General features: G+C 41.8%; 1 protein-coding gene and 1 long non-coding RNA gene across 2 annotated transcripts in view; one reads left to right on the top strand and one right to left on the bottom strand.

The window, feature by feature from the left end:
* MAPK1 (mitogen-activated protein kinase 1) overlaps positions 1–23,552 on the bottom strand; it is a 112,197-nt gene that overhangs the window by 6,000 nt on the left and 82,645 nt on the right. Inside the window, exons 5-8 of the mRNA XM_030292231.1 lie at positions 19,345–19,459; positions 18,908–19,039; positions 5,896–6,005; positions 3,472–3,597 (exon numbers count right to left, since the gene is read on the bottom strand). Coding sequence (XP_030148091.1) covers positions 3,481–3,597; positions 5,896–6,005; positions 18,908–19,039; positions 19,345–19,459 — 474 coding nt within the window. The 3' untranslated portion in view covers positions 3,472–3,480. The remainder of the gene's footprint in view (positions 1–3,471; positions 3,598–5,895; positions 6,006–18,907; positions 19,040–19,344; positions 19,460–23,552) is intronic.
* LOC115498650 lies at positions 6,572–22,037 on the top strand. Its single transcript, XR_003963897.1, has 3 exons — positions 6,572–6,734; positions 11,297–11,298; positions 22,027–22,037. It is a non-coding gene; the product is annotated as an uncharacterized LOC115498650 (long non-coding RNA).

Genomic DNA, 23,552 nt, shown 5'->3' with positions numbered 1-23,552 from the left:
TGACACTGCTGCACAGTATTATGAATGAGTTCTTTGACCTTTTCCAGGGCACAGAACTACCCCAAGGCAGTGTGGAAAGCTTGTAAGAAAATGGGATTCTTGGTCCAAAAGACCTGGGCCTGCCTAATTTTGCCACCAGGATACAATCTTCAGCAAAATGCTTAAACATGTACATCTTCGGTTTCCTCGATCATAAACATGGGCTGTGTGCTGACTTGCTACTGTAATCATCAAAATAATGTTTGTGTAAGCAACTGCCCAGAATTTGATGAATGCCCCTAGCTCCACCTTCCTCTGGATTCACTTTTATATTCCAGGTGACTAAATTATAAGCTAGTCCTGATGCTGCCAACCTCCTTAGATGGAGGAACAGATGGAACAGAATGTGAGAAAGCATGCACAGCAAAGTGTTAATCACAGAATCTAGGTGGTGGGAATGTGGGTTTTTATTGTAAAACTCAATTTTTCAGAATAAAAATTGTAATTTAAAAAACAGTGGAAGTAATGTATAAAAATCAAATTATGCTTACACCTGAAGTTAAAGATTGTTATGTCAATTATAATTCAGTAACAAAAAGTTGGGGGAAAAATTAGGCTATAAAGCAAACTAAACACAGAGTGACCGTCTTTGCCACCACTTTCCCTGGTAACAAGCCCCAGTCCTGGGCTTGTAGAACTGGGGTGGACCTTGGCAGCTGCCTGAACCTCAGCCTGTTAATTTGGACTTCAGGAGGCAACAGGCCAGCACCCATGCCCTGAAGCTCCAGGAGCATCCTTGCTTTTGTCTTGCTGCCATCCGCGCCCCCCCCCCCCACCGTGGCTGTTGCACTGCCCTTTTCCTCCAGTAGCTGGGCCAGTGATCCCAAGAGTGCTTGTTTTCTGAGGTCGCCCAACATCCTTATTGCCCTAGAGTCACCTGCCCTGATGCTTTACGACAGCAAGCAGCCTGGGAGAGGAGGGCTCCTTCGCAAGCCTGGGCTTCAGTCTCCCATGCGGGCTTGACTCCCTGGCCCCACACTGCTGAGTGCCTCCCCACACAGCAGAGTGTTCCCTTCCCAGCACCCTGATGCTGGCCCTCCTCAATCTCTGGGGCCCACACCTATCCTGGTACAGCACCCACAACACTGTGTCTGACTCCTTGTTGTCTACCTGTGTCCTGCCATCAAGCTGCAAGAAAGCAAAGCCTGGGTCTTACTCATCTTTGCTGTCTTCCTACCTGGAACTAGGAATGCTCAATGGTGAGCAAATGAATGATGAAAAACTGCTAACTATGTCAGTCCTGGGTACTCTTTTACACTAAAAACATGCATGGCAGTTCTGTGTGTCTTTGTTCCTTACTAGACTGTGTGGCCTTTGAGGCCGGTTTCAGGTTTGTTTGTTCTGCTCACCCATGAGCCTGGCTCAGAGGAAGCATGCGGTATGTGTGAACTCAAACAAGAACAAGATGGGTAAAAACAGAGGCCATCAAGAGGCTATTTCAGGAACACGAGCTGTTAAAGGGATTGTGAAGGAAGAAAAGCAACTGAATGAAGCAGCTCAGCTCAATATTCTAGGTCAGGGGTCAGCGAACCTCTTCATGTAAAGGGCCTGATAAAACTTTATCTACCAAACCTGGAGGTAGATGATCTGACTTGTGCAGACACAGGGAAAGGAGAGCAGGCTCTGGGAGAGGGAAGATCATTTCCACAGTGAGCAAAGAGACCAGGAAGGAGACTCAAGGGGTAAAAATGGCTGGGTCCTGGGGTTGGATTTCTGTCAGTGAGTACCCTTGCAGATTGTTGTACATAACAAATACTTTAACAGACAGTCATGCCATGAGGTATAGAAGGATAAATGAATCCAACCCTTGCAAGACTCTGTCCTCCTTAGCTCCCTGCTAAGACCTTCCCACCTTCTCTCTCTCCTTCAGACACTTCCCCAAGGGCTTGTTTACCAGCATGCTCCTAATGTCCTGTGAGCACATGCTCCTTCCACACTTCACTTACTTTGAGTTTGTTTTTTAGGACACGTCCAGTGCTAGGCTAAGCTCCCCCTGACCCCTGGATGCTAGGGTTAGGAAATGTGAAGTCTTTCAGATTTTGTGTTTCCTCCATTTTCCTGAATGCACTGCTTCTTGCCTCCACAGCCTTCATCCAAGCCTCTAGCCCTCGGTCTGGAAGCTTACAGATCTGTTTTGAACTCATCTCCCACCCAGTCTTCTCCAACACTCCCTGTCAGACTTCTTCTGAAAACCACATTTTCTGTCCCCCACACTTCAGAAGAGTGTACCCCCTACTGGTTCCCAACTCTTACTCTGCCTGGCTTCCACAGCTCTCTGAGGCTGATCTGGCCACGTCTGTTCTCAGATCCATTCTACCTTTCCTCTGTCCTCTGTTCTTAATGACAGGGCTGGAGCTTGTGAACTGCACTGCTGAACTTCATTGGAGACTGGCTTCTGATGAGATTCTGCCAATAGCTGGCACACAGGAAAAGCCAGGTTTCCTTTTTTCTGGTTCTTAGTGACACAGGACTTTTTAGGAGGAGGAGGGCTCCTGGCTTCAGAGGCAATGGATGGTGATGGTGGCTTCAGGCTCCAGAGATCCCCCACATCAGTGGCAGTAGAGGCTCCTGACCCCTCTTCAGTGAGGGTGATGCTCTAACAGCTGCAGTTAAAGCAGGTGCCCAGCACCCTCGTTGTGTGACGATCAAGGACCCTGGCTAACACGGTTTTTCTTTTGCTCCTTTAGGTGGAGACTAGGAACAACTTCCTGCTGTTTAATCTGCAGGTAACTCCACCTGCTTTGCTCTCTAGACCTTCTAATGCCCTCTGATCAGTTATATGTCCTCTTGTGAAACACCCCAAGTAGCTTCTGCTTTTGAGCCTTGTACTGCCAACTCTCAGCCTGAACCATCATCTCCAGATCCCAATACATGAAAACAGAATGGACAGAGCAGGGAAGAATGGAGCAGAGAAAACACTTATACTAGACTGTCACAGAACCCACTCTTCCCTACGTGCCCCCAGAAAGCCTCCAGTTCTGGTGCAAGCACAGCAGCCCCACGGCCACTAGTAGGAATGCTGCACATGACACAGGTGCCTGTGGAAAAACACCTCCAGCCCCTCCCATGCTGGTCTGTCCAAAGCATTTCCCCAGCAAATGCTTCAGGCCCTGGGTCATAATTCTTTACTTTATTGCTCATTTCTACAGGGTTCAACACAATTCTCACTCCTCTGCTCACTCCGGAGTTCTCACACAATTCCTTCTCTTCTTTCTGTATGTTCTCTAAAAGCAAGATCTGTGTTTCCTTTTTTCTTGGAACACCCAGTTTTTAAAAACCTACTGATACCACTACATTGTCCACCACTCTTTCTGTTAAGCACATGAAGCTGCCACGTGGAGCTCAAGGAAATTCCTTTTTCTTTTTAGTAATATTTAATTTATATGCTCTCTCCATAGCCAGGGTTTATCATACGGCTAAAGCTCTAGGTACCTGACAAGTTTAAGACCTGTATCCGGGCTGGAACCTGGCCGTCTCTTCGAAGATGAGCTCTTTGAGCTTTTCCTTGGGCAGGTCGTCTAGCTCCATGTCGAACTTGAACGGTGCCTCAGCGACGGGCTGCAGGAGAGCACAGGACACGAGGTAGGCAGGAGTGGCTACGGTTGAGGTAGTCATGCACTGACTCATAAACGGCTGTGGCTTAGACTCTGAAACGCATACAGTGGCGCTGACATCTATGAAAACCCAGGAGCTTCGACGGGCACCTATGTACAGTGTCCTGCCTATGTGCTCCATGAGGCGCACTTCATAGGAGCATGCAGTAAATCGAAGGGGAGCAACTAAACCCACTTTGAGCACTCTTCTGAAATTATCACTAATCCCAGAATCATTTTCAAACTTTTAAGGCATTAAGTGTTGAAAAATAATAGAAGTTTACTGTTGTGGGGGTGGTGGTGGTACATTTATACAATCAAAACTGATGATACTCAAATAAATGTACTTGATTAAATACATCATAGTATCTTCATATGAAGAAATATTATGGAGCCATTAAAAATGAAGCTGTAAGGAAGATTAATATCATGGGGAAATACGCATGTTTGTTAAACAAAATGAACCCTATTTTTTAAAAAAAAATTTAGATACAGAAATGTAAGACTGGGAAGAAAATACTCCAAAATCTTAGTAACTGTCAGAAGACTACAAAGTGATCTGTGTTGTAGTTTCCTTTAAGTTTTCATTTTTCAGCACACCCTATAAATAATCAGAAGGCTACTTAAGTACATATTTAAAATGTCTATATCAAAGAATCCCCATACATAATGATGAAAAGGGAAATTAGTCAATTGGTATTATTTAAATTTTGATTTTTAAGTACCCCCAAACTAATGCCACGTTAACAGAACTAATCTGATGAGGATACCAGCTGTCACCAGGCACTCCTAGATTTTTATCCACGTGATCCTCACACCAGGCCTTTAGGGTAGGGAAACATGGACCCCAAATTCTGCACTAAGCTTTGTTCTCTTGAAAGGGGGGAAAAGGATTCATGTCCATTAGAAAAAAACAAGTAGAGGGGGGCCTGGGTGGCTCAGTTGGTTAAGCATCTGACTTCGGCTCAGGTTATGATCTCACAGTTTGTGAGTTCGAGCCCCGTGTCAGGCTGTGTGCTGACAGCTCAGAGCCTGGAGCCTGCTTCAGATTCTGTGTCTCCCTTTCTCTCTAACCCCTCCCCCACTGGTATTCTCTCCCTCCCCAAAATAAGTAAACCTTAAAAAAAAAAAACAACAAGTAGCTAGCCCTCTCTGAAGGACAGCTCTATGTGTGGGGTCACACTGGTGTCCTATATATGTCCTGCTGAGTTTGGGGTACTGCCCAGGGTCACAATTAGGACATGGGGGGCTCAAAGGGCTAGTCAGAACCCAAGCCTTATACTCTTACCTATTTCCCTGTTATTTACTATGTTGTAGGTATCTTTGCAAGCTGCCTCCATTATTTCTGAGGGGAGGGGACAGAGATGGAAGGGGGCTGATTGAGAAATACTCTTTTTGGTTTCTCCTTTCTCTCTCATTTATCAGCTTTTAACTTTTATACTTTTTCCCTTTCTTCTTCCATTTTCCCTTTTAATATTAACACATTCTGCTTGGTTCTCCCCCCTCCCCCCCATTTAAAACAAGTGTGCAGAGTCTTGTTTATGTATGATTCTCAACTAGAAAGATCCAAACGTTAGTTCATATTGCATTTTTCTTCATTACCGCCCAGAAAATAAAGTTAAAGAAAATAAAGTTAAAACTGAAGCCCCAGAAGAATCAAAGAAGCCAAGGAACTGGGACTTTCCTGGAGAGAACACGATACATTACCTGGATGTCCAACATGCTCTAAGGCTTGCCACATCCACCTCCAGTCTCACCACAGCAGGCTCTTGTGTGCCCATCCCAAGGAGGCATACCAGACATGAAGTCATCAAGCCACAGTGGGAACTGTCCAAGCTGACCTCCTCACTTTGCAAAGCCCCTCCCCAAGCAGACAGCTGACTTCCTTTCCACCCTCAGGGCAGGCACTTTGATTCAGGTGGCTCTTCCTGCCACAGACCACAACAATGGTCTCTAGTCTTTGGACCCCTTCTTTATCCATGCTCCCCATTATCCATCCATTTCCCCTGCCCCACCCCTGCTGTAGGTGGCCTGGAGGAAGTTTTCTAAGATAGAAGAGGCTTGGGGGGTAGGGTGGGGAAGGGTTTCAAGCTGTGCCGACAACAGCACTAGACCTCAAAACACACAATATGGGCTGTTGAGAAGACGAAGTGTGGTACCATGCACCTCTCAGGACAATCTAAGTATGACATCTGGGCCCTTCCTGGTTGGGCCTGCTGCTGGCTGATATTCCTGCAGGAGCAACCAGGAGCACGGGTCTTACCTCATCACTTGGGTCGTAATACTGCTCCAGATATGGATGGGCCAGAGCCTGTTCTACTTCAATCCTCTTGTGAGGGTTGAACGTCAACATTTTGTCCAGTAAATCCAGAGCTACAAAGAGAAGGGTTTTGCAGTGGTGAGACGCCAAAGAACAGTCACTGCATTACTTTCCATTTTCTGTTTAAGTAAACTGACCCACAAAACAATAGAGCTAAGCATCACCATGGGGAGAAGATACGATACACTGGATGCCTATTATCTCTCTGACCTTCTTGAGACGGACCATCTGACAATCGCAGACCCAGACGCAGAAAGGTAATGGGATAGTTAAAGGCTGAAAGCAGAACACCAGGGTTCAAACCCAAGTCTGCCTAAAAAACCTGGACTTTTCCTAAATTACTACTCTGCTTTGCAGGCATCTGAAACAAAGGTATTGTATATGTACTTCTCTTAAGTCGACTCCAAAGTCAGCTCTGCAATGATCAATTTATTTTTCAACACATAGAGAAGGCCTCCAAGGTCACCAAGAAGACAACAGTCATTTGTCCTGTGTGGTTTCCAGGTCCTGGGTGAGATCCACGTGTGAAGCACAAGCCCCCTGGCTCAATGTGCAGCTTGGCATCTTTCTCCAAGGCCTAAAACAAAGTATTCTCTCTTTTTTAAAAAAAAGTTTATCATGCCCACAAGGTACTCTGTGGATATCCCCTTGGACAAAACTGTTGTCAATAAGGATGTCTTCAGAGACCCTGCTCTTAAACTCAAGGCCCGACAAGAGGCCAAGGTCAAGTTTGAGGAGAGGTACAAGACCGGTAAGAACAAATGGTTCTTCCAGAAGCTGCGGTTTTAAATCTGTTTTGTTTCAGTCATTAAAAATACCAAAAAAAAAAAAACCCAAAAAAACCCAACCCATACACACACACACACACACACACACACACACACACACACACACACTTATTTAAGTAATCTCTATACCCAATGTGGGGCACAAACCCACAACCCCTATATCAAAAGTCACAAGCTCTCCCAACTGAGCCAGCCAGGCACCCCATAAGTATTCTCTTGATCTGGCCAGTAGTCAGCAGCTGAACATTTCTTTCATGTGGAGAGTGCAGGAATAGAAAACAAGTGTGGGATCAACAGGACCAAGATGGAGGGACAACTAATGAATAGCTGTCCCTAGTGGCCTCCATGGCTAGTATCCAGGCACCACTTCAAGCCATGAGGAAAGCCAAAGGTCATGGCTGACAGCAACTGGAACACAGGTTAAGGGAAATGTGACCAAACAGTTCCTGTACTTACTATCAGGAGCAGGTTTCAATGAGAAAGAACACATGCTAGAAAAGACATTATTGCTCTGGTAAAGTAGCAGCAAAGGGGGCTTTAAAAAAATGTCTTTTATTTAATGATGCTTAGAACAGCGTTTCCAATTTATGTAGCAGGTCCTTTTCTCAAATTAAAGCTCCTGAGAGGGAGTAGGTAAGGAGCTACCCAGCTCTCTTAAGTCTTAGCTCACAGCCCTGTGGAAACCCTGAAAAATTCAAGGACTTCATGGAACAAGTCTGATAATTTACTCCAAGTCTGAAATACTACTAGGCAATATAAAGAATGCTGTTTTGGAGAATGTAGTGATCAATAAACAAAACCAAAAATAAAAACACTGCCATCTACTCAATGAAGCCTTGTTTCTTAGTGATAACTGATTAGTTCAACCTCCTCTATCTGCAAATTAGCATACATCACTAAGTCATGAGAGAATGGTAAAAGAAAACCATTTTAGTCATTTACTCACTAAAAAAATGTGTTCAACCCTTGAGAGCAGCAGGCCAGTACACAGTCTGAATCTGAAATGACCAACTGCTTATGTGCCAGGAAGTCAGCCTTGAGAGAGCACATGGAGGCTGGGGAAGCACTTAGAGCTGGAGGTGACTGAAAGGGTAAGTATGAGAGTATGTGTATGTACATGCATGCATGCAGGTGCATGCCTGTGTGTGCATGCTCAGCTCTGGCTCCTACTTGTGACTTCTCTTGTTGCATGTTACCCGCCCTTTATCTTCAAGGCAACTGGGAGATAATAAATGTGGTAAACCACATACCAGATGTCATGAGAAATTTCACACAATACAGAACTTTTCTCATGTCCACAAGGTTGCATTTCTACAAACAGTACATTTTCAAATTTATTTCTGTCTCTATAATCTTTTCAATACACACAAGGGTACCTTAGGAAATTAGGAAACTAACATTTTGCTTTATAGGTTAGAAAACTTTTTGGAGCAGAGGAGGCTCTTAGGAATTTAGAGCGTTGGCCTTTGACTAAAGCACTGTCTGGGCAGGACAGGTATTCACTCCTGAGGCCATGGACATGGGTTTCAGGGGCCCATGAATGGGCTAGGTTTCAGAGGCAACTCTCTCATGGGTCAGGACAGTACAGTATAATGGTCAAGAACTCAGGCATCTCTGGCCCCAATGCAAGTCCCACAGAACACCAGGTAGATGTGGGAACACATGACACACCACTTACTGGGCATTAGAGTCTAACTATCTGTAATACAAGTAACAAATCTATCCATTTACCGTTCCCAACCACCACCTGCTCCCCCTCACCACTGCAAAAGGACTCATAGACATTTCTGCAAGAAGTTTCTTTTTAAAAAAATTTTTTTAATGTTTATTTATTTTTGAGACAGAGAGAGACAGAGCATGAAAGGGGGAGGGTCAGAGAGAGAGGGAGACACAGAATCCAAAGCAGGCTCTAGGCTCTGAGCACAGAGCCCAACGCGGGGCTCGAACTCACAGACCGTGAGATCATGACCTGAGCCAAAGTTGGGTGCTTAACTGACTGAGCCACCCAGGTGCCCCTCTGCAAGAAGTTTCTTGAGCAATTAGAAGTCATTTGGCCTTTTGCTCAATTAGACATTGTCTGTCAGGAAAAGTCCAGGAGGGTCTGGCCACAGATTCTAACAGCATTATTTCTAAGCTGTTTGGGGGATACTTTTCCCCTCCAAATCCTGCTGGTACTAAGTTGGGAGTGCTTCAAGGCAGCTGGTATTTGGCAGCTTAAGCAGCTCTAAAATAAACCTTTTATAGTTCCTTCAAGTTATATTCTAGGCCCTTAAACTTACAGGCAAAAATCACAAAGTAGCTTTTTTTGCTACTTGAAAAATAACTGGATCTCCAGCTTTCTTTTATTGCTAGTGCTATTTCTGCATTATTCACAGCTACAGAAGGGGAAAAGGAGAGAAACGGGAAGCAGCTGGCAGGTCTGATCCCACAGTCAGAGTGCCTGGCCTCCCTTCTCCCACGCCACACAGAAATCCAATGGCACCCCTCAGATGGCATGAATCACTATGCCTGTGCATATGTTTCCTTGGATGCAGGTTTTATTTCCCCTAAAAGACTGAAGTCCTTTCGAGGCTGGGATTGATTACATCTGACCACGATCCCTGACTTTCCCTGGTATCCTCTTAGAACCCCATACCTTCTCTTTAATTTCAGTGGGTACATAGCAACATGACCCTGCCCTTCTGGTCCCTCAGCCTTTTTTCCTTTCCTCCTTGGCCCAGACTCTGGGGTGAGTCATGCGACTGAGTGAGACATGCACCACTGAGGGTCCATATCACCTACCCAACAAAACTCTCATTTGAGATCGAGGCTGCAACCTGTCACATCCATCCTTAACTAGAATTTCTGAGCAAGGCCAGAGAAAAAGATCTAGCTGCTCAAACTGTGCAACTGCAACAATGCTTCTCACACTTTTTTTTTTTAAGTTTATTTATTTTGAAAGAGTGAATGGGGGGTGGGGCAGAGAGAAGGAGAGACAGAGAAAATCTCAAGCAGAGTTTGCACTGCCAGTGTGGAGCCTGATGCAGGGCTCGAACTCACGAACCGTGAAATCATCATGACCTGAGCTGAAATCAAGAGTCAGATGCTTATCTGACCGAGCCACCCAGGTGCCCCTCAAAACCTTAATCTTAAAACCAACTGATGATTGATCTTAAAAAGCAGTTAATTCAGCCACAGTTCAAACTATACAAGCACTTTTCTTTGAGAAAAAAATACTTCCTTCAGTATGTGGCAGACAGGCTCTATGTATCTGTATTTTCATTCTGTCATGGAGAATATGGAAAAGACATGTATGCAGGGTGGGATATAACAAAGCAAGTACTTTTAACTGCTCCACCAGAGACATTCTTATGTGCACTCGGCATTGGTTTTTAGCTGTGAGGGCACGGCTCTGCCACTGCCTTATCCTGGGCCAAGGTGCTAGCCATCTTGCTCACCAGCAGTTGTATACCAAGAGTGCACAGGGCAGCACAGAGAAAGTGTGAGAAGACTTTAGCGTTACTATGAAAATAGTTTTAACCCCATGGATACCCTGAAAGGACTTTTGGGACCTCAGAAGTCTAAGGAGCACACTATTGAGAACTGTTGTACCACAAAAACTCAAGATTTTTTTTTTAAAGTGTATTTACTGGGGGGAGGGGGGGCGGAGGGGAAGGAAGGGAGGAGGGGAAGGAAGAGGGGAGGGGTAGAGAGAGGGAGAGAGAGAATCCCAAGCAGGCTCTGTGCTGTCATCACAAAACCTGACATGGGGATTGATCTCCCAAACCATGAGATCATGACCTATGACAAGATCAAGACTTGGACGCTCAACCAAGCCACCCATGTACCCCAAAACTCAAGATTTTTAATCTCATCAAAGCCCCTAAAAGTTCTGGGAAATCTATGCTCAGTTGCTGCTCTAGTCTAAGATTCTTCTCAACTCACACAGCTTTAATCATGCCCTTCCTGCCAACTGAGCCTTACTACTCTGTGCAGGTCTAAGGGTGCTACCAAGAAAACTGAGGCCCCCAGGATCGACCTTCCTGAGCAAAGAGACCCTCTCCCTGTTCAAAGCCAAACCTCCACAGTGTGTGGCCACACCCAGCTCCCCCTCATCTGGACCAGTTGTTTCTGTCTGCATGTTCCATTTCAAACTTCCTATTCACACTCAGTGCTTCAACTACACTTATGTGGTCACTAATGACCGCTTAATTGGAAGCCTGTCTGTTCCATGGAGACTGCTGAACAGAACATGTCTATTTTCTTATGATGCCACCTCCTGCTTCTGTGAAATAGGCACTAGTTATTTTCTTTGTCCATTCTTTACAGTTTTCAAGAGTTTCTACTCCTGTTCCACTGGCCATTGAAGGTTCGTGTTCTTTAGCTCTGACACAGGTCATTCTTCTTACCATCTCAACCTCCTGCATGATTTCAATGCCGTTTGTGAAAAAATTGCTAAATCTTTCTTTAGCCTTGAGCGCTGACCCAAACTTTAGAATGATAAATACAACTCTCTGTAGGCAATAAAAAAGTATATAGCTTATGACTCCATTTACAGTTAATATATGTATTTATAGGAGTAACTACAGAGTCTGGAAGCTTTTCAAACAACAGGTTATCTGGGAAATGGAGACAGACTTCTTACAGGAATTGCACTTTTCTTAATTAAAAAAAATAAAAGCAGGAAGAAAAGAACTGTTGGTTTTCCTGCCAGTGTCCACTGCCCCTCTAATCCCGTGAAGCTGTGCTTGCCATGGGGGAGTTCTCAGACCACCCACACCCTCGGTTGTGCCATGGGAATGGTGACACTGGCCTAGCCACCTTCACCTTGATTCCCTTAGCCACAGAGACTGGTCATGGATGGGTACAAAGGAGCAATGAGCCCCACAGTAGGGTTGAAGCTATCAAGAAACAGGTCAGTGTGACCTGGAGCTGCTGGTGGCCATCTTGTCACCACAAGAAAAGAGCTAATTAATATGAAAAGCGCAGAGGAAGGCAACACTAAACAACAGAGAGGTCCAGATTCTGTGCCTTGGAATCCAAACACTACTGGACTTGTTAGCTATGAGAGCCAGTACAGTCCTTCTTCAGGCCTAACCTGTTGGCAGTAGGATCTCATGAGGTGGAACCAAGAAAGCCTCAAACAGCTGACCCTCTAGTCTGTGTGAATGACTCACCTAAGATCCCACCTCTCACCCCCAGCAACACAACCCCATCATTCAATGTAACCACTACTAATTTTTTGACATATCTTGTAGAATTTTTCCCTGCATTTTCTTTTATGTGATTGAGATCATATTATATATATGAAAAATGCTGTATGACTTCCCCAGTAAATATTGCTCATTAGTATTTCCCATGCTATAAAAACTTTGTAAAAATCACTTTTAGTGACTTTATGACACTCTTTTTAAGTAGAAGCATTAGAGTTTCCTTAACCATTCAATTAACATTTAGCATTTTGGTTGTTTCTGAATGGGTGTCCTTAAATTTATTATGCCCAAACTAAAGTCTCAATTGTCACTCCCCAAAATATTCTTCCTTCTTTTCCTCATCTGTTTCTCCATGTAAATTGTGTGTTCTTATCCTTTGCTCATTTATTTATCCACTGAGGTCTTAGATTTCTCTCTGTTCTTTACACACTAATAATATATTAATCACGAGTCTAACACTAATAAACTAATAATTCATGTAAGTCTCCAAATAACCCTATGAAGCGGGAAATACAATTTGTTCCAATTTTGAGATGAGGAAATTGTGAATCAGGTTAAATAATTTGTCCAAAGTCAAAGATCTGAGGAGGTGGGGCCCATCTGAATTCAGGAGGCTGATTCTGGAGCACACAGCCTAAACCATGGTGCTATGTTGCCTTAACATAATAGTTAAGAAAGGGATCCTTCAAATGTTATTCAATTTGGAACATTTTATACCTATTGCTTACACTTCTAGTTTATTTTAAGTTTTAAATTTTTATGTGATAAAATCTATCTTTCTTTTGTTTGTTTTCTTGGTTTGTTTTTACAGCTTAGGAAGATGGTTTTTCTCCACGCAGATCAGAAAAATACTGAACACTCCATCGTTTTTTAAAAAAAAATTTTTTTGTGTGTTTATTTTTGAGAGTGAGAGAGAGCATGAGTGGGAGAGGGGCAAAGAGAGAGTGAGACACAGAATTCGAAGCAGGCTCCAGGCTCTAGGTGTCAGCACAGAGCCCAATGCGGGGCTCGAACTCATGGACTATGATGAGATCATGACCTAAGCCAAAGTTGAATGCTCAACTGACTGAGCGACCCAGGTGCCCCAAAATATTGTTGGGTTTTAATGGTGTGATTTTTTTTTTTTTTCAGAGAGAGAGAGAGAGAGAGAGAGAGAGAGAGAGAGTGTGTGTGTGTGTGTGTGTGTGAGCGAGGGCACGTCTGAGCATGGAGAGAGGGAGCGAGAATCTTAAGCAGGCTCTATGCTCAGTGAGGAGGCCAATGCCGGGCTCAGTCCCACAACCTGGGGATCACGACCTGAGCCAAAATCAAGAGTCGGATGCTCAACCAATGGAGCCACCTAGGGGCCCCCTAGTATGATTTTTTAACATGTATTTAATTATCCATTTTTTGAATTCACTTTGAAGTGTGAGTAATGATTTAAACGGATTTTCTTCCAAATAGTTATTCAACTAGCCCAGCACCATCTGCTGAATAATAATCATTTCTTCCCCCTAACTGGAGTAATTTTGGAGAGAATCCTAAGCTAGACTCCTTTAAAGAAAAATCTACAATACTACTGGTTCAAAGGATTCAGATTTCAGAAATCTCCAACAAACATGTGAAAAATATTCTATCTCAAACTTTTTTTTTTTTTCCTTAAAGTAAGCTCTATGTCCACTGTGGGGCTTGAACTAACCACCTTGAGATCAAGAGTCACATGGCTCTATTGACTAAACCAGCCAGGTGCCCCCATCAGTCTAATTAAAGAAAAACAAATTAAAATGCCACTTCTCCCCCATTTGCTTGGCAGATCCAAAAGTTCAATACCCAAAATTGCTGGAACAAAAGATGTGTGACAGAACTGCCAAACTGCCCTCCAGAGAGACTCAACCAATTTACACACCATTAGCTGTCTCTGAACAAACATCCATTTGCCCCACAGCCTTGACCACATGGTGGATCATCAAACTTTTAATGCTTTCTACTGTTATGAGTGGGGAAAAAGAAAATAATTACTGATCTTTCAAACTATTAGCTCCCTGCAGGCAGGTAATCAGTCTGATGGCTGTTCTAAGTCCAGGGCCGTAGAACTCTTGACGGCACAGTACACGCAGATCTATTTGTTAAATAAATGAATTTATGTACATTACAGTAGAATACTAGAAACAGGCAGGTGGCAGATTAACTACGGCCACAAATTATTTGCAGTTCCTCACATCAATGGGTGGATTTATTTCTCGACCACCTGAATCTGGGCTGACCTTGCAATTTGCTTCGACCAATAGATTGTGGCAGAAGTGTCTCCTATTTTGTGACTGTGCAGCTTTTCTGTTGTTTCTCTTTTGGAATATTTCTGTCATCCTAAGAAGCCCAGTCTGGTCTACTGTAGGATGATAGGCACTGGCACAAAGGAGAACCAACTGTAAGATGTGGTGAGGTCACCTTAGACCATGCTACTTGTGGGACCCACAAAAGCAGACCCACGGAGCTGCATCCAGTCCAATGGACTTATGAACAAATACATGGTGGTCGTTACAAGGCCCCAAACTGTGGAGTGATTGTTATGCAGCAACAGATAAGTGAAGTGAACTTCAATGTCCAATACATGACTGGTTAAAGACACTCTGGGTCATCCCTACAAAGGAATAATAAATACTATGTAGCCACCCTTCATAACTATAGATACGGAAAGATCTCCAAGATGTATAAATGAAAAAAATTCAGTCTTGAGATCTCAGAATCCAGACCTACAAATGCCAGTGGTCTGGACTTACATACAACCCTGTGATGCATGTACTATTACTAACTCTATTTTATAAATGGGGAAAATGAGATGAGGCTCAGAGAGGTTAAGTAGTTTGTCTGAGATTCAGTAAGTGGCTGAAACCAGGAGGTCTGGCTGGAAAGTGCATGTTCCTAACACATGATACTATTCTGCTTGCTCCAGCACTACCAACTCCCATTTTTCCATTTTATTTATTCTATTTGTAGTCCTTCCCTGCTTCATTATTTTCATCCAAAGCTTACCTTTCAAAATTAACTTTCTGGATTTTAGTAATGTTAACTGTTATCTAAATGAACCAATCTCAAAGTTCACAGCTTTAACCTAGGGACAATAAGCTAAATAAAAACCTCACATAATTTGATATAAATCACAACTAACAATAAAAAAGAGTGAAGAAATAAATAGGAGGGAAGCCTGGAGGTCTAGATATTATAAAGTCTTAATTATGCAGTTTTGGCAACTTAGAATATAAGATTTAGGTAAGATGCTTGGGACATTCCAGTATATAAACCCATTCTAGTATACAAACCAAATCTCATCAGTAACATATGCAATGTTTATGAAGGTATAATTTTAAAAACATCTTATACTTACAATAACATTATAATACGTAATTACATATATAATTATATAATTACAAATAAATAAGTAAAAGCTATGCACACACTGGCGCAGCAAAATAAAAGTTATTTTGGGATTCTGTAATTAAGAGTATTTCTTCTTCTCTTACCTATTCTTTCTTTTTTTCCTATATTACTAAACTGTCTCCCAGGATAACATACTACCTTTATATCAGAAAATTTAAAAGACAGTTCCTCCTACATCCAAAAAGAATTCAATTTTAAACCACCAAATGTTTCTGAACCTTAACTCAGGTCAGTATATAATAACAAATTCAACATCTAAGTTGACAGTTATTAAACTAAACACACAAAGATATACACACACAAAAGAACAAAAGTCAGAAAAGGCTGAATTTGCAAGAGAAGACTGGATGAGATGTTTTAAAATCATTAAAGACAAGTCAGTTCTATGCACTGACATGGAAAGATACTCAGACACAATTACATTAACGTGACCTTTAGGGAATAATTACAAAAGAATTTCACCTTTTTAGATGAATATTCCCAAGACTTTTGAATTTTTACCAAAAATGTTAGCTTATATTAATAATAATTTATAAGAAGTAAATTTTAGGTAAAAATATGTATATGTATGGAGATAAAGCTATGGAAGAACAAGCACTGTTGCTGGCAACCTGTTCTCTCTGGTTCCCTATTCTGATTCCTTCTTCCACTTTCAAGGATCCTTGTGATTATAGTGGGCTCACTAAGATAATCCACAATTATCTCCCCAGTCTTAAAATCAGGTGATGAGCAACCTTAATTCCATCTGCAACCTTAATTCCTCTTTGTCATGTCACCTAACAAGTTCATAGATCCTGGGGATTAGGATGTGGACATCTTTGGCAATGGCGTCATTATCTTGCCTACCACAATTCTATAATAGTATGAAAATTTTAAAAACATCTACCTATTAAAAAACAAGCAAAGAAATTAGCCACCTAATATATTTAACAGATACATAGTACATGGGAATAAAGGATAACATAATTGTTAAACAAAGTTAACTTAAAATACAAAAGGGCAAAATGAAATCTATCACCTTTTTCTTTTATGGATGAGCGCTCTTGGTGTTTTATCTAAGAAATCTTTGCGTAACCTAGGGTCATGAAGGTTCTGTTCTGTTTTCTTCTTAAAGTTTTATAGTTTTAGGCCTTATGTTTAGGGCTATGCTCCATTTTTAGGTTTCTATTGGGGGGGGCATACAAATGTCTAATTATTCCAACACCATTGGATGAAGAGATTGATACAAGCAATAATGCTGATAACTCTCGAATGCATTACGCTGAGTGGAAGAATCCAGACATAAGAAGCTATATAACTGGATGACTACATTTCTATGACACACTAGAAAAGGCAAAACTATAGGGAGAGAAATGAGATCGGGATTGCCAGGGACTAGGGAAGAGAAATGAGTACAAAGGGGCATGAGGGAACTTCTGGGGACAATGAAAATACTCCATCATATCTCGACTGTGGTGGCACTTAATGTGACTACATACATTTGTTAAAATTCAAAGACCCACACAACTAAGAAGGGTGAATTTTACTCTGTAAATTATTCTTCAAAAAAACCTGATTTGAAAAATTATTAAATGACAAGATGAAAAATATGTAATCTGTTTTGCAAGCTCCTCAACTTTCTGAATTCTAAAAATGTGAACTTTATCTAAGTTAAAAAGTAGCAAAGAATGGGTGCCTGGATGGCTCAGTCAGGTTAAGCATCTGACTTCAGCTCAGGTCATAAACTCATGATTCATGAGTTTGAGCCTGGGGCTACCTGCTGTCAGCACAGAGCTCACTTCGAATCCTTTGTCCCCTTCTCTCTCTGTGCCCCTCTGGTCACATACTCTTTCTCAAAAACAAACAAACAAACAAACAAACAAACAAACAAAAAAAACCAAAAAAACCAAAGAGGGGGGTTGGGGGATATGCAAAATGGGTGAAGAGGATTAAGAGGTACAAACTTCCAGTTCTAAATAAGTAAGTCACGGGAATGAAAAGCACAGTATAGGGAATATAGTCAATAATACTGTAATGCATTTATTGTGGTGAGCATTTAATAATGTATATAATTATGGAATCACTATGTTGTATACCTGAAACTAATTTATTATTACATGTCAACTACAATTAAAAATCAGGGGGGCCTGGGTGGCTCAGTCGGTTAAGTATTGAATTCTTGATTTCAGCTCAGGTCATGATCTTGCAGTTCATGAGATCAAGTCCCGTGTCAGGCTTTGTGTTGACAGTGCAGAGCTTGCTTGGGATTCTTGCTCTTTTTCTCTTGCTCTCTGTCCCTCCCCCACTCGCACACATGTGCCCTCTCTCTCAAAATAAGTAAGTAAACATAAGAGCATGCAACTCTTGATCTCAGGGTGGTAAGTTCGAGTCCCACATTGGGCATAGAGCCTACTTAAAAAAATAAAGTAAGGGGGCGGTGCCTGGGTGGCTCAGTCGGTTAAGTGTCCCACTTCAGCTCAGGTCATAATCTCACAGTTAGTGAGTTCAAGCCCCATGTTGGGCTCTGTGCTGACAGCTTGGAGCCTGCTTTGGATTCTGTGTCTCCCTCTCTCTCTGCCCCTCCCCCACTCACACTCTGTCTCTCTCTCAAGAAATAAAAAAACATTAAAAAAAATTTTTTTTTTTAAATTTTTTAACGTTTATTTATTTTTGAGACAGAGAGAGGCAGAGCATGAACGGGGGAGGGGCAGAGAGAGAAGGAGACACAGAATCAGAAGCAGGCTCCAGGCTCTGAGCCATCAGCCCAGAGCCCAACGCGGGGCTCGAACTTATGGACCGCGAGATCGTGACCTGAGCTGAAGTCGGACGCTTAACCGACTGAGCCACCCAGGCGCCCCAAAAAAATTTTTTAAGAAATTAAAAAAATAATAAAGTAAGGGCACCTGGGTGGCTCAGTCTGTTAAGCAGCCGACTTCCACTTTAGGTCATAATCTTGCAGTTTGTTACTTGGAGCTTCACATCGGGCTCTCTGCTGTCAGCACCGAATCTACTTTGGATCCTCTGTCCCTTCGCTCTCTGCCCCTCCCCCACTTGTGCTTTTTCTCTTTCTCAAAAATAAATAAGCATTAAAAAAATAAATAAAAAATATGGGGCGCCTGGGTGGCTCAGTCGGTTGGGCGGCCGACTTCGGCTCAGGTCATGATCTTGCGGTCCGTGAGTTCGAGCCCCGCGTCGGGCTCTGTGCTGACAGCTCGGAGCCTGGAGCCTGTTTCAGATTCTGTGTCTCCCTCTCTCTGACCCTCCCCCGTTCATGCTCTGTCTCTCTCTGTCTCAAAAATAAATAAACGTTAAAAAAAATTAAAAAAAAAATAAATAAATAAAAAATAAAAAAGCAAAGAAATGAAAAGGTGGAAAACTAGACGGTCATTCCCACACTCCCTTACCCTACCGTCACTGCTTGAAAATAAAAGGAAAAAAGCAACAGAGTGAGCACTAAATAAGGCATTATCCAATTGCCACAGGCTAACTTTTCAGGCTAGTAACCTAACAATTTAACCAATAAAACAAAGAAATAAACAAAAAGTGAAGTCTAAGAAAAATAATCAATAAAATAATATTTACCTTTGGAATCAGCATTTGGGAACAGCCTGTTCCATGGCACCTTATTTTTGTGTGGAAGAGAAAGCAAGTAGTTTCTAGCTTTTAAATTTATTATACAATTCAGGTCTTCCTGTGATGGGGATCCAAGAATACCTAACAGATAAAATAATTAGCTGTTAATTATCAAGACCCACAGAGGCTGATCACACACTATTAGCTATGGGGCAGAATAGATCCTACTAATTGTTTCCTCACCACGTCCCCCCATGCTTACCATTCTATTTTACAAGTTTTTATAAGGATCCTTAGCATTTGAAGTCAAGCAAGATTTAAAACTCATTATCTATCTTGGATTAAAGAGTTGTCAAAACTATTCTTCGTTTCCTGATGTGCCTCTGATGTAAACTAGGGCAGGTGAACAGAGTAAATCTAGCCCCTAAAATGTTCAGTAATCTTACCCAGAATGTGGTTCAGCTGGTCGAGATAATGCTTCCCCGGGAAAATGGGCCTGTTGGACAGCATCTCTGCCAGAATGCAGCCTACAGACCAAATATCAATGGACTTGGTATAGCCCTGCAGTGGGAAGAGAGAAAAGACTAAGAAGGATATGTAATGTTACATGACAAGTGAGATCCTCCAACAGCACAGGTACATGGCTCATGGGAATTTTACCTTCTCCTTTGGTTCTATAATTCAGAAATAAGAGAAGAGAGCATGCAGATACAAACAGTAATCTTTCTTATAAGCTGTTAACAACCAAGATTACTTGATTTTATTACTCTCTTCAAAGCTGATTAACTTATTAGGTGAGAATTTCCAAAGTATATTTCATTCCTTTTTTCAAATGATTTGAGAGAAACAATCCTTGTAAGTTAAAGCTGGAAAAAAGCAGTAACATCCCTTGCTTTAGGACATCTATGGCCCATTTATTCATTTTGAAAACCTGGAAACCAACTCAAAAGAAGAGTCACTGCTACACCTCCAGAATATTTTTATACATTTTCAAATGATTGCTACAAAATCATTTTCAAAAAAGTCAGGCTGAAAACCCTTGATCTCTGTTGGGGGGTAGGTGGGTGGAGTATGTGCTGGCTCCATCATATTTTGCCAATCCGTATTTCTTGTTTTATATTTCTATTCAATTTTCAGGTATAATTTTTTTTAAGTTTATTCATTTTGAGAGAGAGAGAGAGGGAGAGGGAGTGAGAGCGAGCAGAGGAGGGGCAGAGAGAGAGAATCCCAAGCAGGCTCCGCACTGCCAGCACAGAGCTCGATGTAGGGCTCGATGTCACAAACCATGAAATCATGACCTGAGCCAAAACCAAGAGTTGGACCCTTAACCAACTAAGCCACCCAGGTGCCCCAGGTATAAATTTTCTTTTAAAGGAACTCTGTAAAAAGATTTGGAATAATTATGTCTAAATCATACAACAGTGCAAAAAAGATAGCTTGGTATAGTGATAAATGAATAGAGAAAAAAACTTTCCGAAAATCAAACAATGGTCAGATCTACAGCTATGATAAAATGGGGTTGAATTTCAAGGTCATTATTCCCAAAATTCTTGTAATCCAAAATAACTTTTGCTTTGGGCCAAAACTAAATGAAGAGGAACACTTAAAAACTTACAAAAAATAAGCAACTAAAAGGAACCAGGGCTCCCTGGAGAAATGGCTACTCCAAGTCTGGGACAGAGAAAGTACTAGGAGGTAAGCCTGGAGCATCTAGTGCCAAAAAACAAAGCAAGGAAATGCTCAACATTAGTGGGACCATGTCAAAGTGACTCCCATTAGAAAATCTGGGACAATTTAAACATCAAATACAGAATGGCAGCTATGGAATAGCCACTGAATAAAATAAACATGAATTAATAAATGGAAAGAACTAAAACAAAGGAAGAATGATAGAGCTACAAAATCATCAATGGATGGTAAAAACTAGTGGTTACAAGTATGATGAAGAGAACTTACACAACTTACAGTATTCCCCACAAATTCCTATTGACCTAATAATAATTGTCATAATTAGCCACAATTATCACCATTATATGGTGGAGAATGAGAGGATACCATTTAACCAAAAGATCAACACGAACTTCACCAATAGAGACATAAACCAGATATGCCTCCTGATACAATACACTGAGAACAAAACACTGTTTTCTGAGGTATTCGTGCCCGGAAAACATGACACAAAATTGGGGTGCATCTACAAAACAGTCAACCAACCTGTACCCTTCAAAAGGGCCAAGGTGAAAAAAGGCTGAGGAACTATCATAGATTAAAAGAAACTAAAGAGGGGCACTTGAGTGGCTCAGTTGGTTGAGCATCCAGGGTCATGGGATCGAGCCCTGTGTCAGGCTCTGCACTAAGTGTGGAGCCTGTGTGAGATTCTCTCTCTCCCTCCCTCTCCCCCTCCTCTGCTTGTGCATGTGCTCTCTCTCTCTTTCTCTAAAAAAACAAACAAACACCACACACAACAACAACAACAACAAAAATTAAAAAATAAAAGAGACTAGAGAAACAATGCAATGTGTGAGCCTAGAGGAGGGGGAGAAAAGCTATAAAGGTGATTATTGAGACAATATCCAAAATTTGAATATATACAGTGCAGTAGATATTGGACCAGTGTTAAATTTCCCATTAAAAAAAATTTCTCACTTTTGATCATTATACTATGGTCATATTAGGGAACATCCTTCTATGGCAGGGTTTCTCAACCTTGGCACTACTGACACATTAGGCTGGATAAGCCTTTGCTGTGAGGGCTGTCCTGCACACTGCAGGATGTTTAACAGCATCTCTCACCTCTAACTAGTTGATGGACAGTAGGTAGCATTCCTCTCCCAGTTGTGACAACCGAAAATGTCTCCAAACACTGCCAAATGTCCTCAGGAACATGAGAATTGCTGTTCTAAGGAAATACACACTGAAATGCTTAGGGGTAAAGGTGAACATCTACAACTTACTCTCAAATGACTCAGAGGGAAAAAAACACACACATGTACAGAGAGAGAATGAGAAAACAAATGGGACAAAGGGTAAAGAACTGGTGAGTCTGAATCTGAGGTGGATCTGAAGTATTACAGAAGTTTATCCAGTTCTCGCAAGTGGTCCTGGGTCCCATGCGGCTTCCCTCTAAGGATCTGAAGAGTGACATTATTTTGTACTTCTAAGGTGTTTTCCTTTTCATTCATTCTCTCACAAGTGTACAAAAAATTTTTCCAGATGCTACATGACACGAGAGGATACCATTCACGAAATAGGACATCTGGAAGATCTGGATAACCCAGTGAACTAGTATTTTCCAAATGCTTGATTCCAAAGGATGCATCAGTGAGTGTAAGGTAGACCAATGGATTTTAGTAAGACAGTACAAAAAGTTCAGTGGCATGGTTTCAGATTCCACAATTAACTTTTCATTTTGTTGAGTTTCAGTGTAGTATCAAAAAGGAACAGCCACAGAAGCTGAAAAGACTAACATACATACCCCCTTTCCCAACTACATATCTGTGTGAAGCCTCTTTTTCTTGGACTTAAACCAAATCAACCTACTGGACAGATAGAGTGCAGAACCAGGTGAGATTCCAGCAATGGTCTGTTAGGCCACATGAAATTTGCAAAAATGAAAAGAACGCCCCTCTTCTAACTAAAATGTTTTTGTGGTGGAAAGTAAACACACTTTTTATAAATAAAACTTATGTTAACAAGCAGTAGGTTTATTATTATTTAGAAATTAATACTTTTTAAAAGTCTTAGTGTTAATTTCTATATAGCAAATACTGATGGACAGACCCCACATAGACAAATCTTGCTTAGGATCTTTGATACTTTTTAAGAAAGTGAAGGGGTCTTGGGGCTTGAATGTTTGAGAACTACTGCCTTATACTTTTCTTGCAAGTGGGAAACTCTGAAAATAAAATGTTACACACACACACATAGAGCACTCTAGCCTGTCAAAATGGAGACGATAGAAGTATAAAAATAAAAAGGTGATAATGGACAGCACATATTTCATGAATCCATAATAATGGCTTTTTTAAAAGTTTATTTTGAGAGAGACTGAGTGACTGTGAGAGAAAGAGGGAGAATCTCAAGCAGGCTCCAAACTCACGAAACTGCGAGATCATGACCTGAGCTGAAATCAAGAGTCAGACGCTTGACTGAGCCACCCACCCAGGTGCCCCTATAATAATGTTTTAAAAACAAAGGTGGGAGACATAGGAAGAGAAAGAAAAAAAGAGAAAGCTCTTCAAAGAAAAATGGCAACAAATTAGTGTAGAAGGAACAATACATTTGGAAAATTACCATTTTGCCACCCCCAATATAAGTGATAGAGACCAGGAGTCACCAAGGGAAACACCACCCTGGTAAGCCTGCTGGGAAACATGAGCTCCGTACACGAGTTCCAAGAACCTGCGGGGTTCCCGCCAGAAAAGTGTGACCTAAACTGAATCCTAAGGAACCAGTCTGTACTCTGCAAAGCATTGAAGGTCATGAAGAAGACAGAAAGGGTGGGAGGAATGTTCTAGAGTGAGCACAACGCACAAAACTTGATTAGATCACAGAGTGAAAATAAGACAAAAACAGCTGTAAAGAACTTTTGGGTGGGATAACTGGGATATCACTGAATTAATGCTGGTTGTCTCAGTGTGCTAAGGGTACTATG

Source organism: Lynx canadensis, chromosome D3, assembly GCF_007474595.2.
Source record: "Lynx canadensis isolate LIC74 chromosome D3, mLynCan4.pri.v2, whole genome shotgun sequence".
Taxonomy (NCBI): Eukaryota; Metazoa; Chordata; class Mammalia; order Carnivora; family Felidae; genus Lynx; species Lynx canadensis.
The sequence above is the reverse complement of the archived record's forward strand: the minus strand, read 5'-3'. Positions and strand labels throughout refer to the sequence as shown.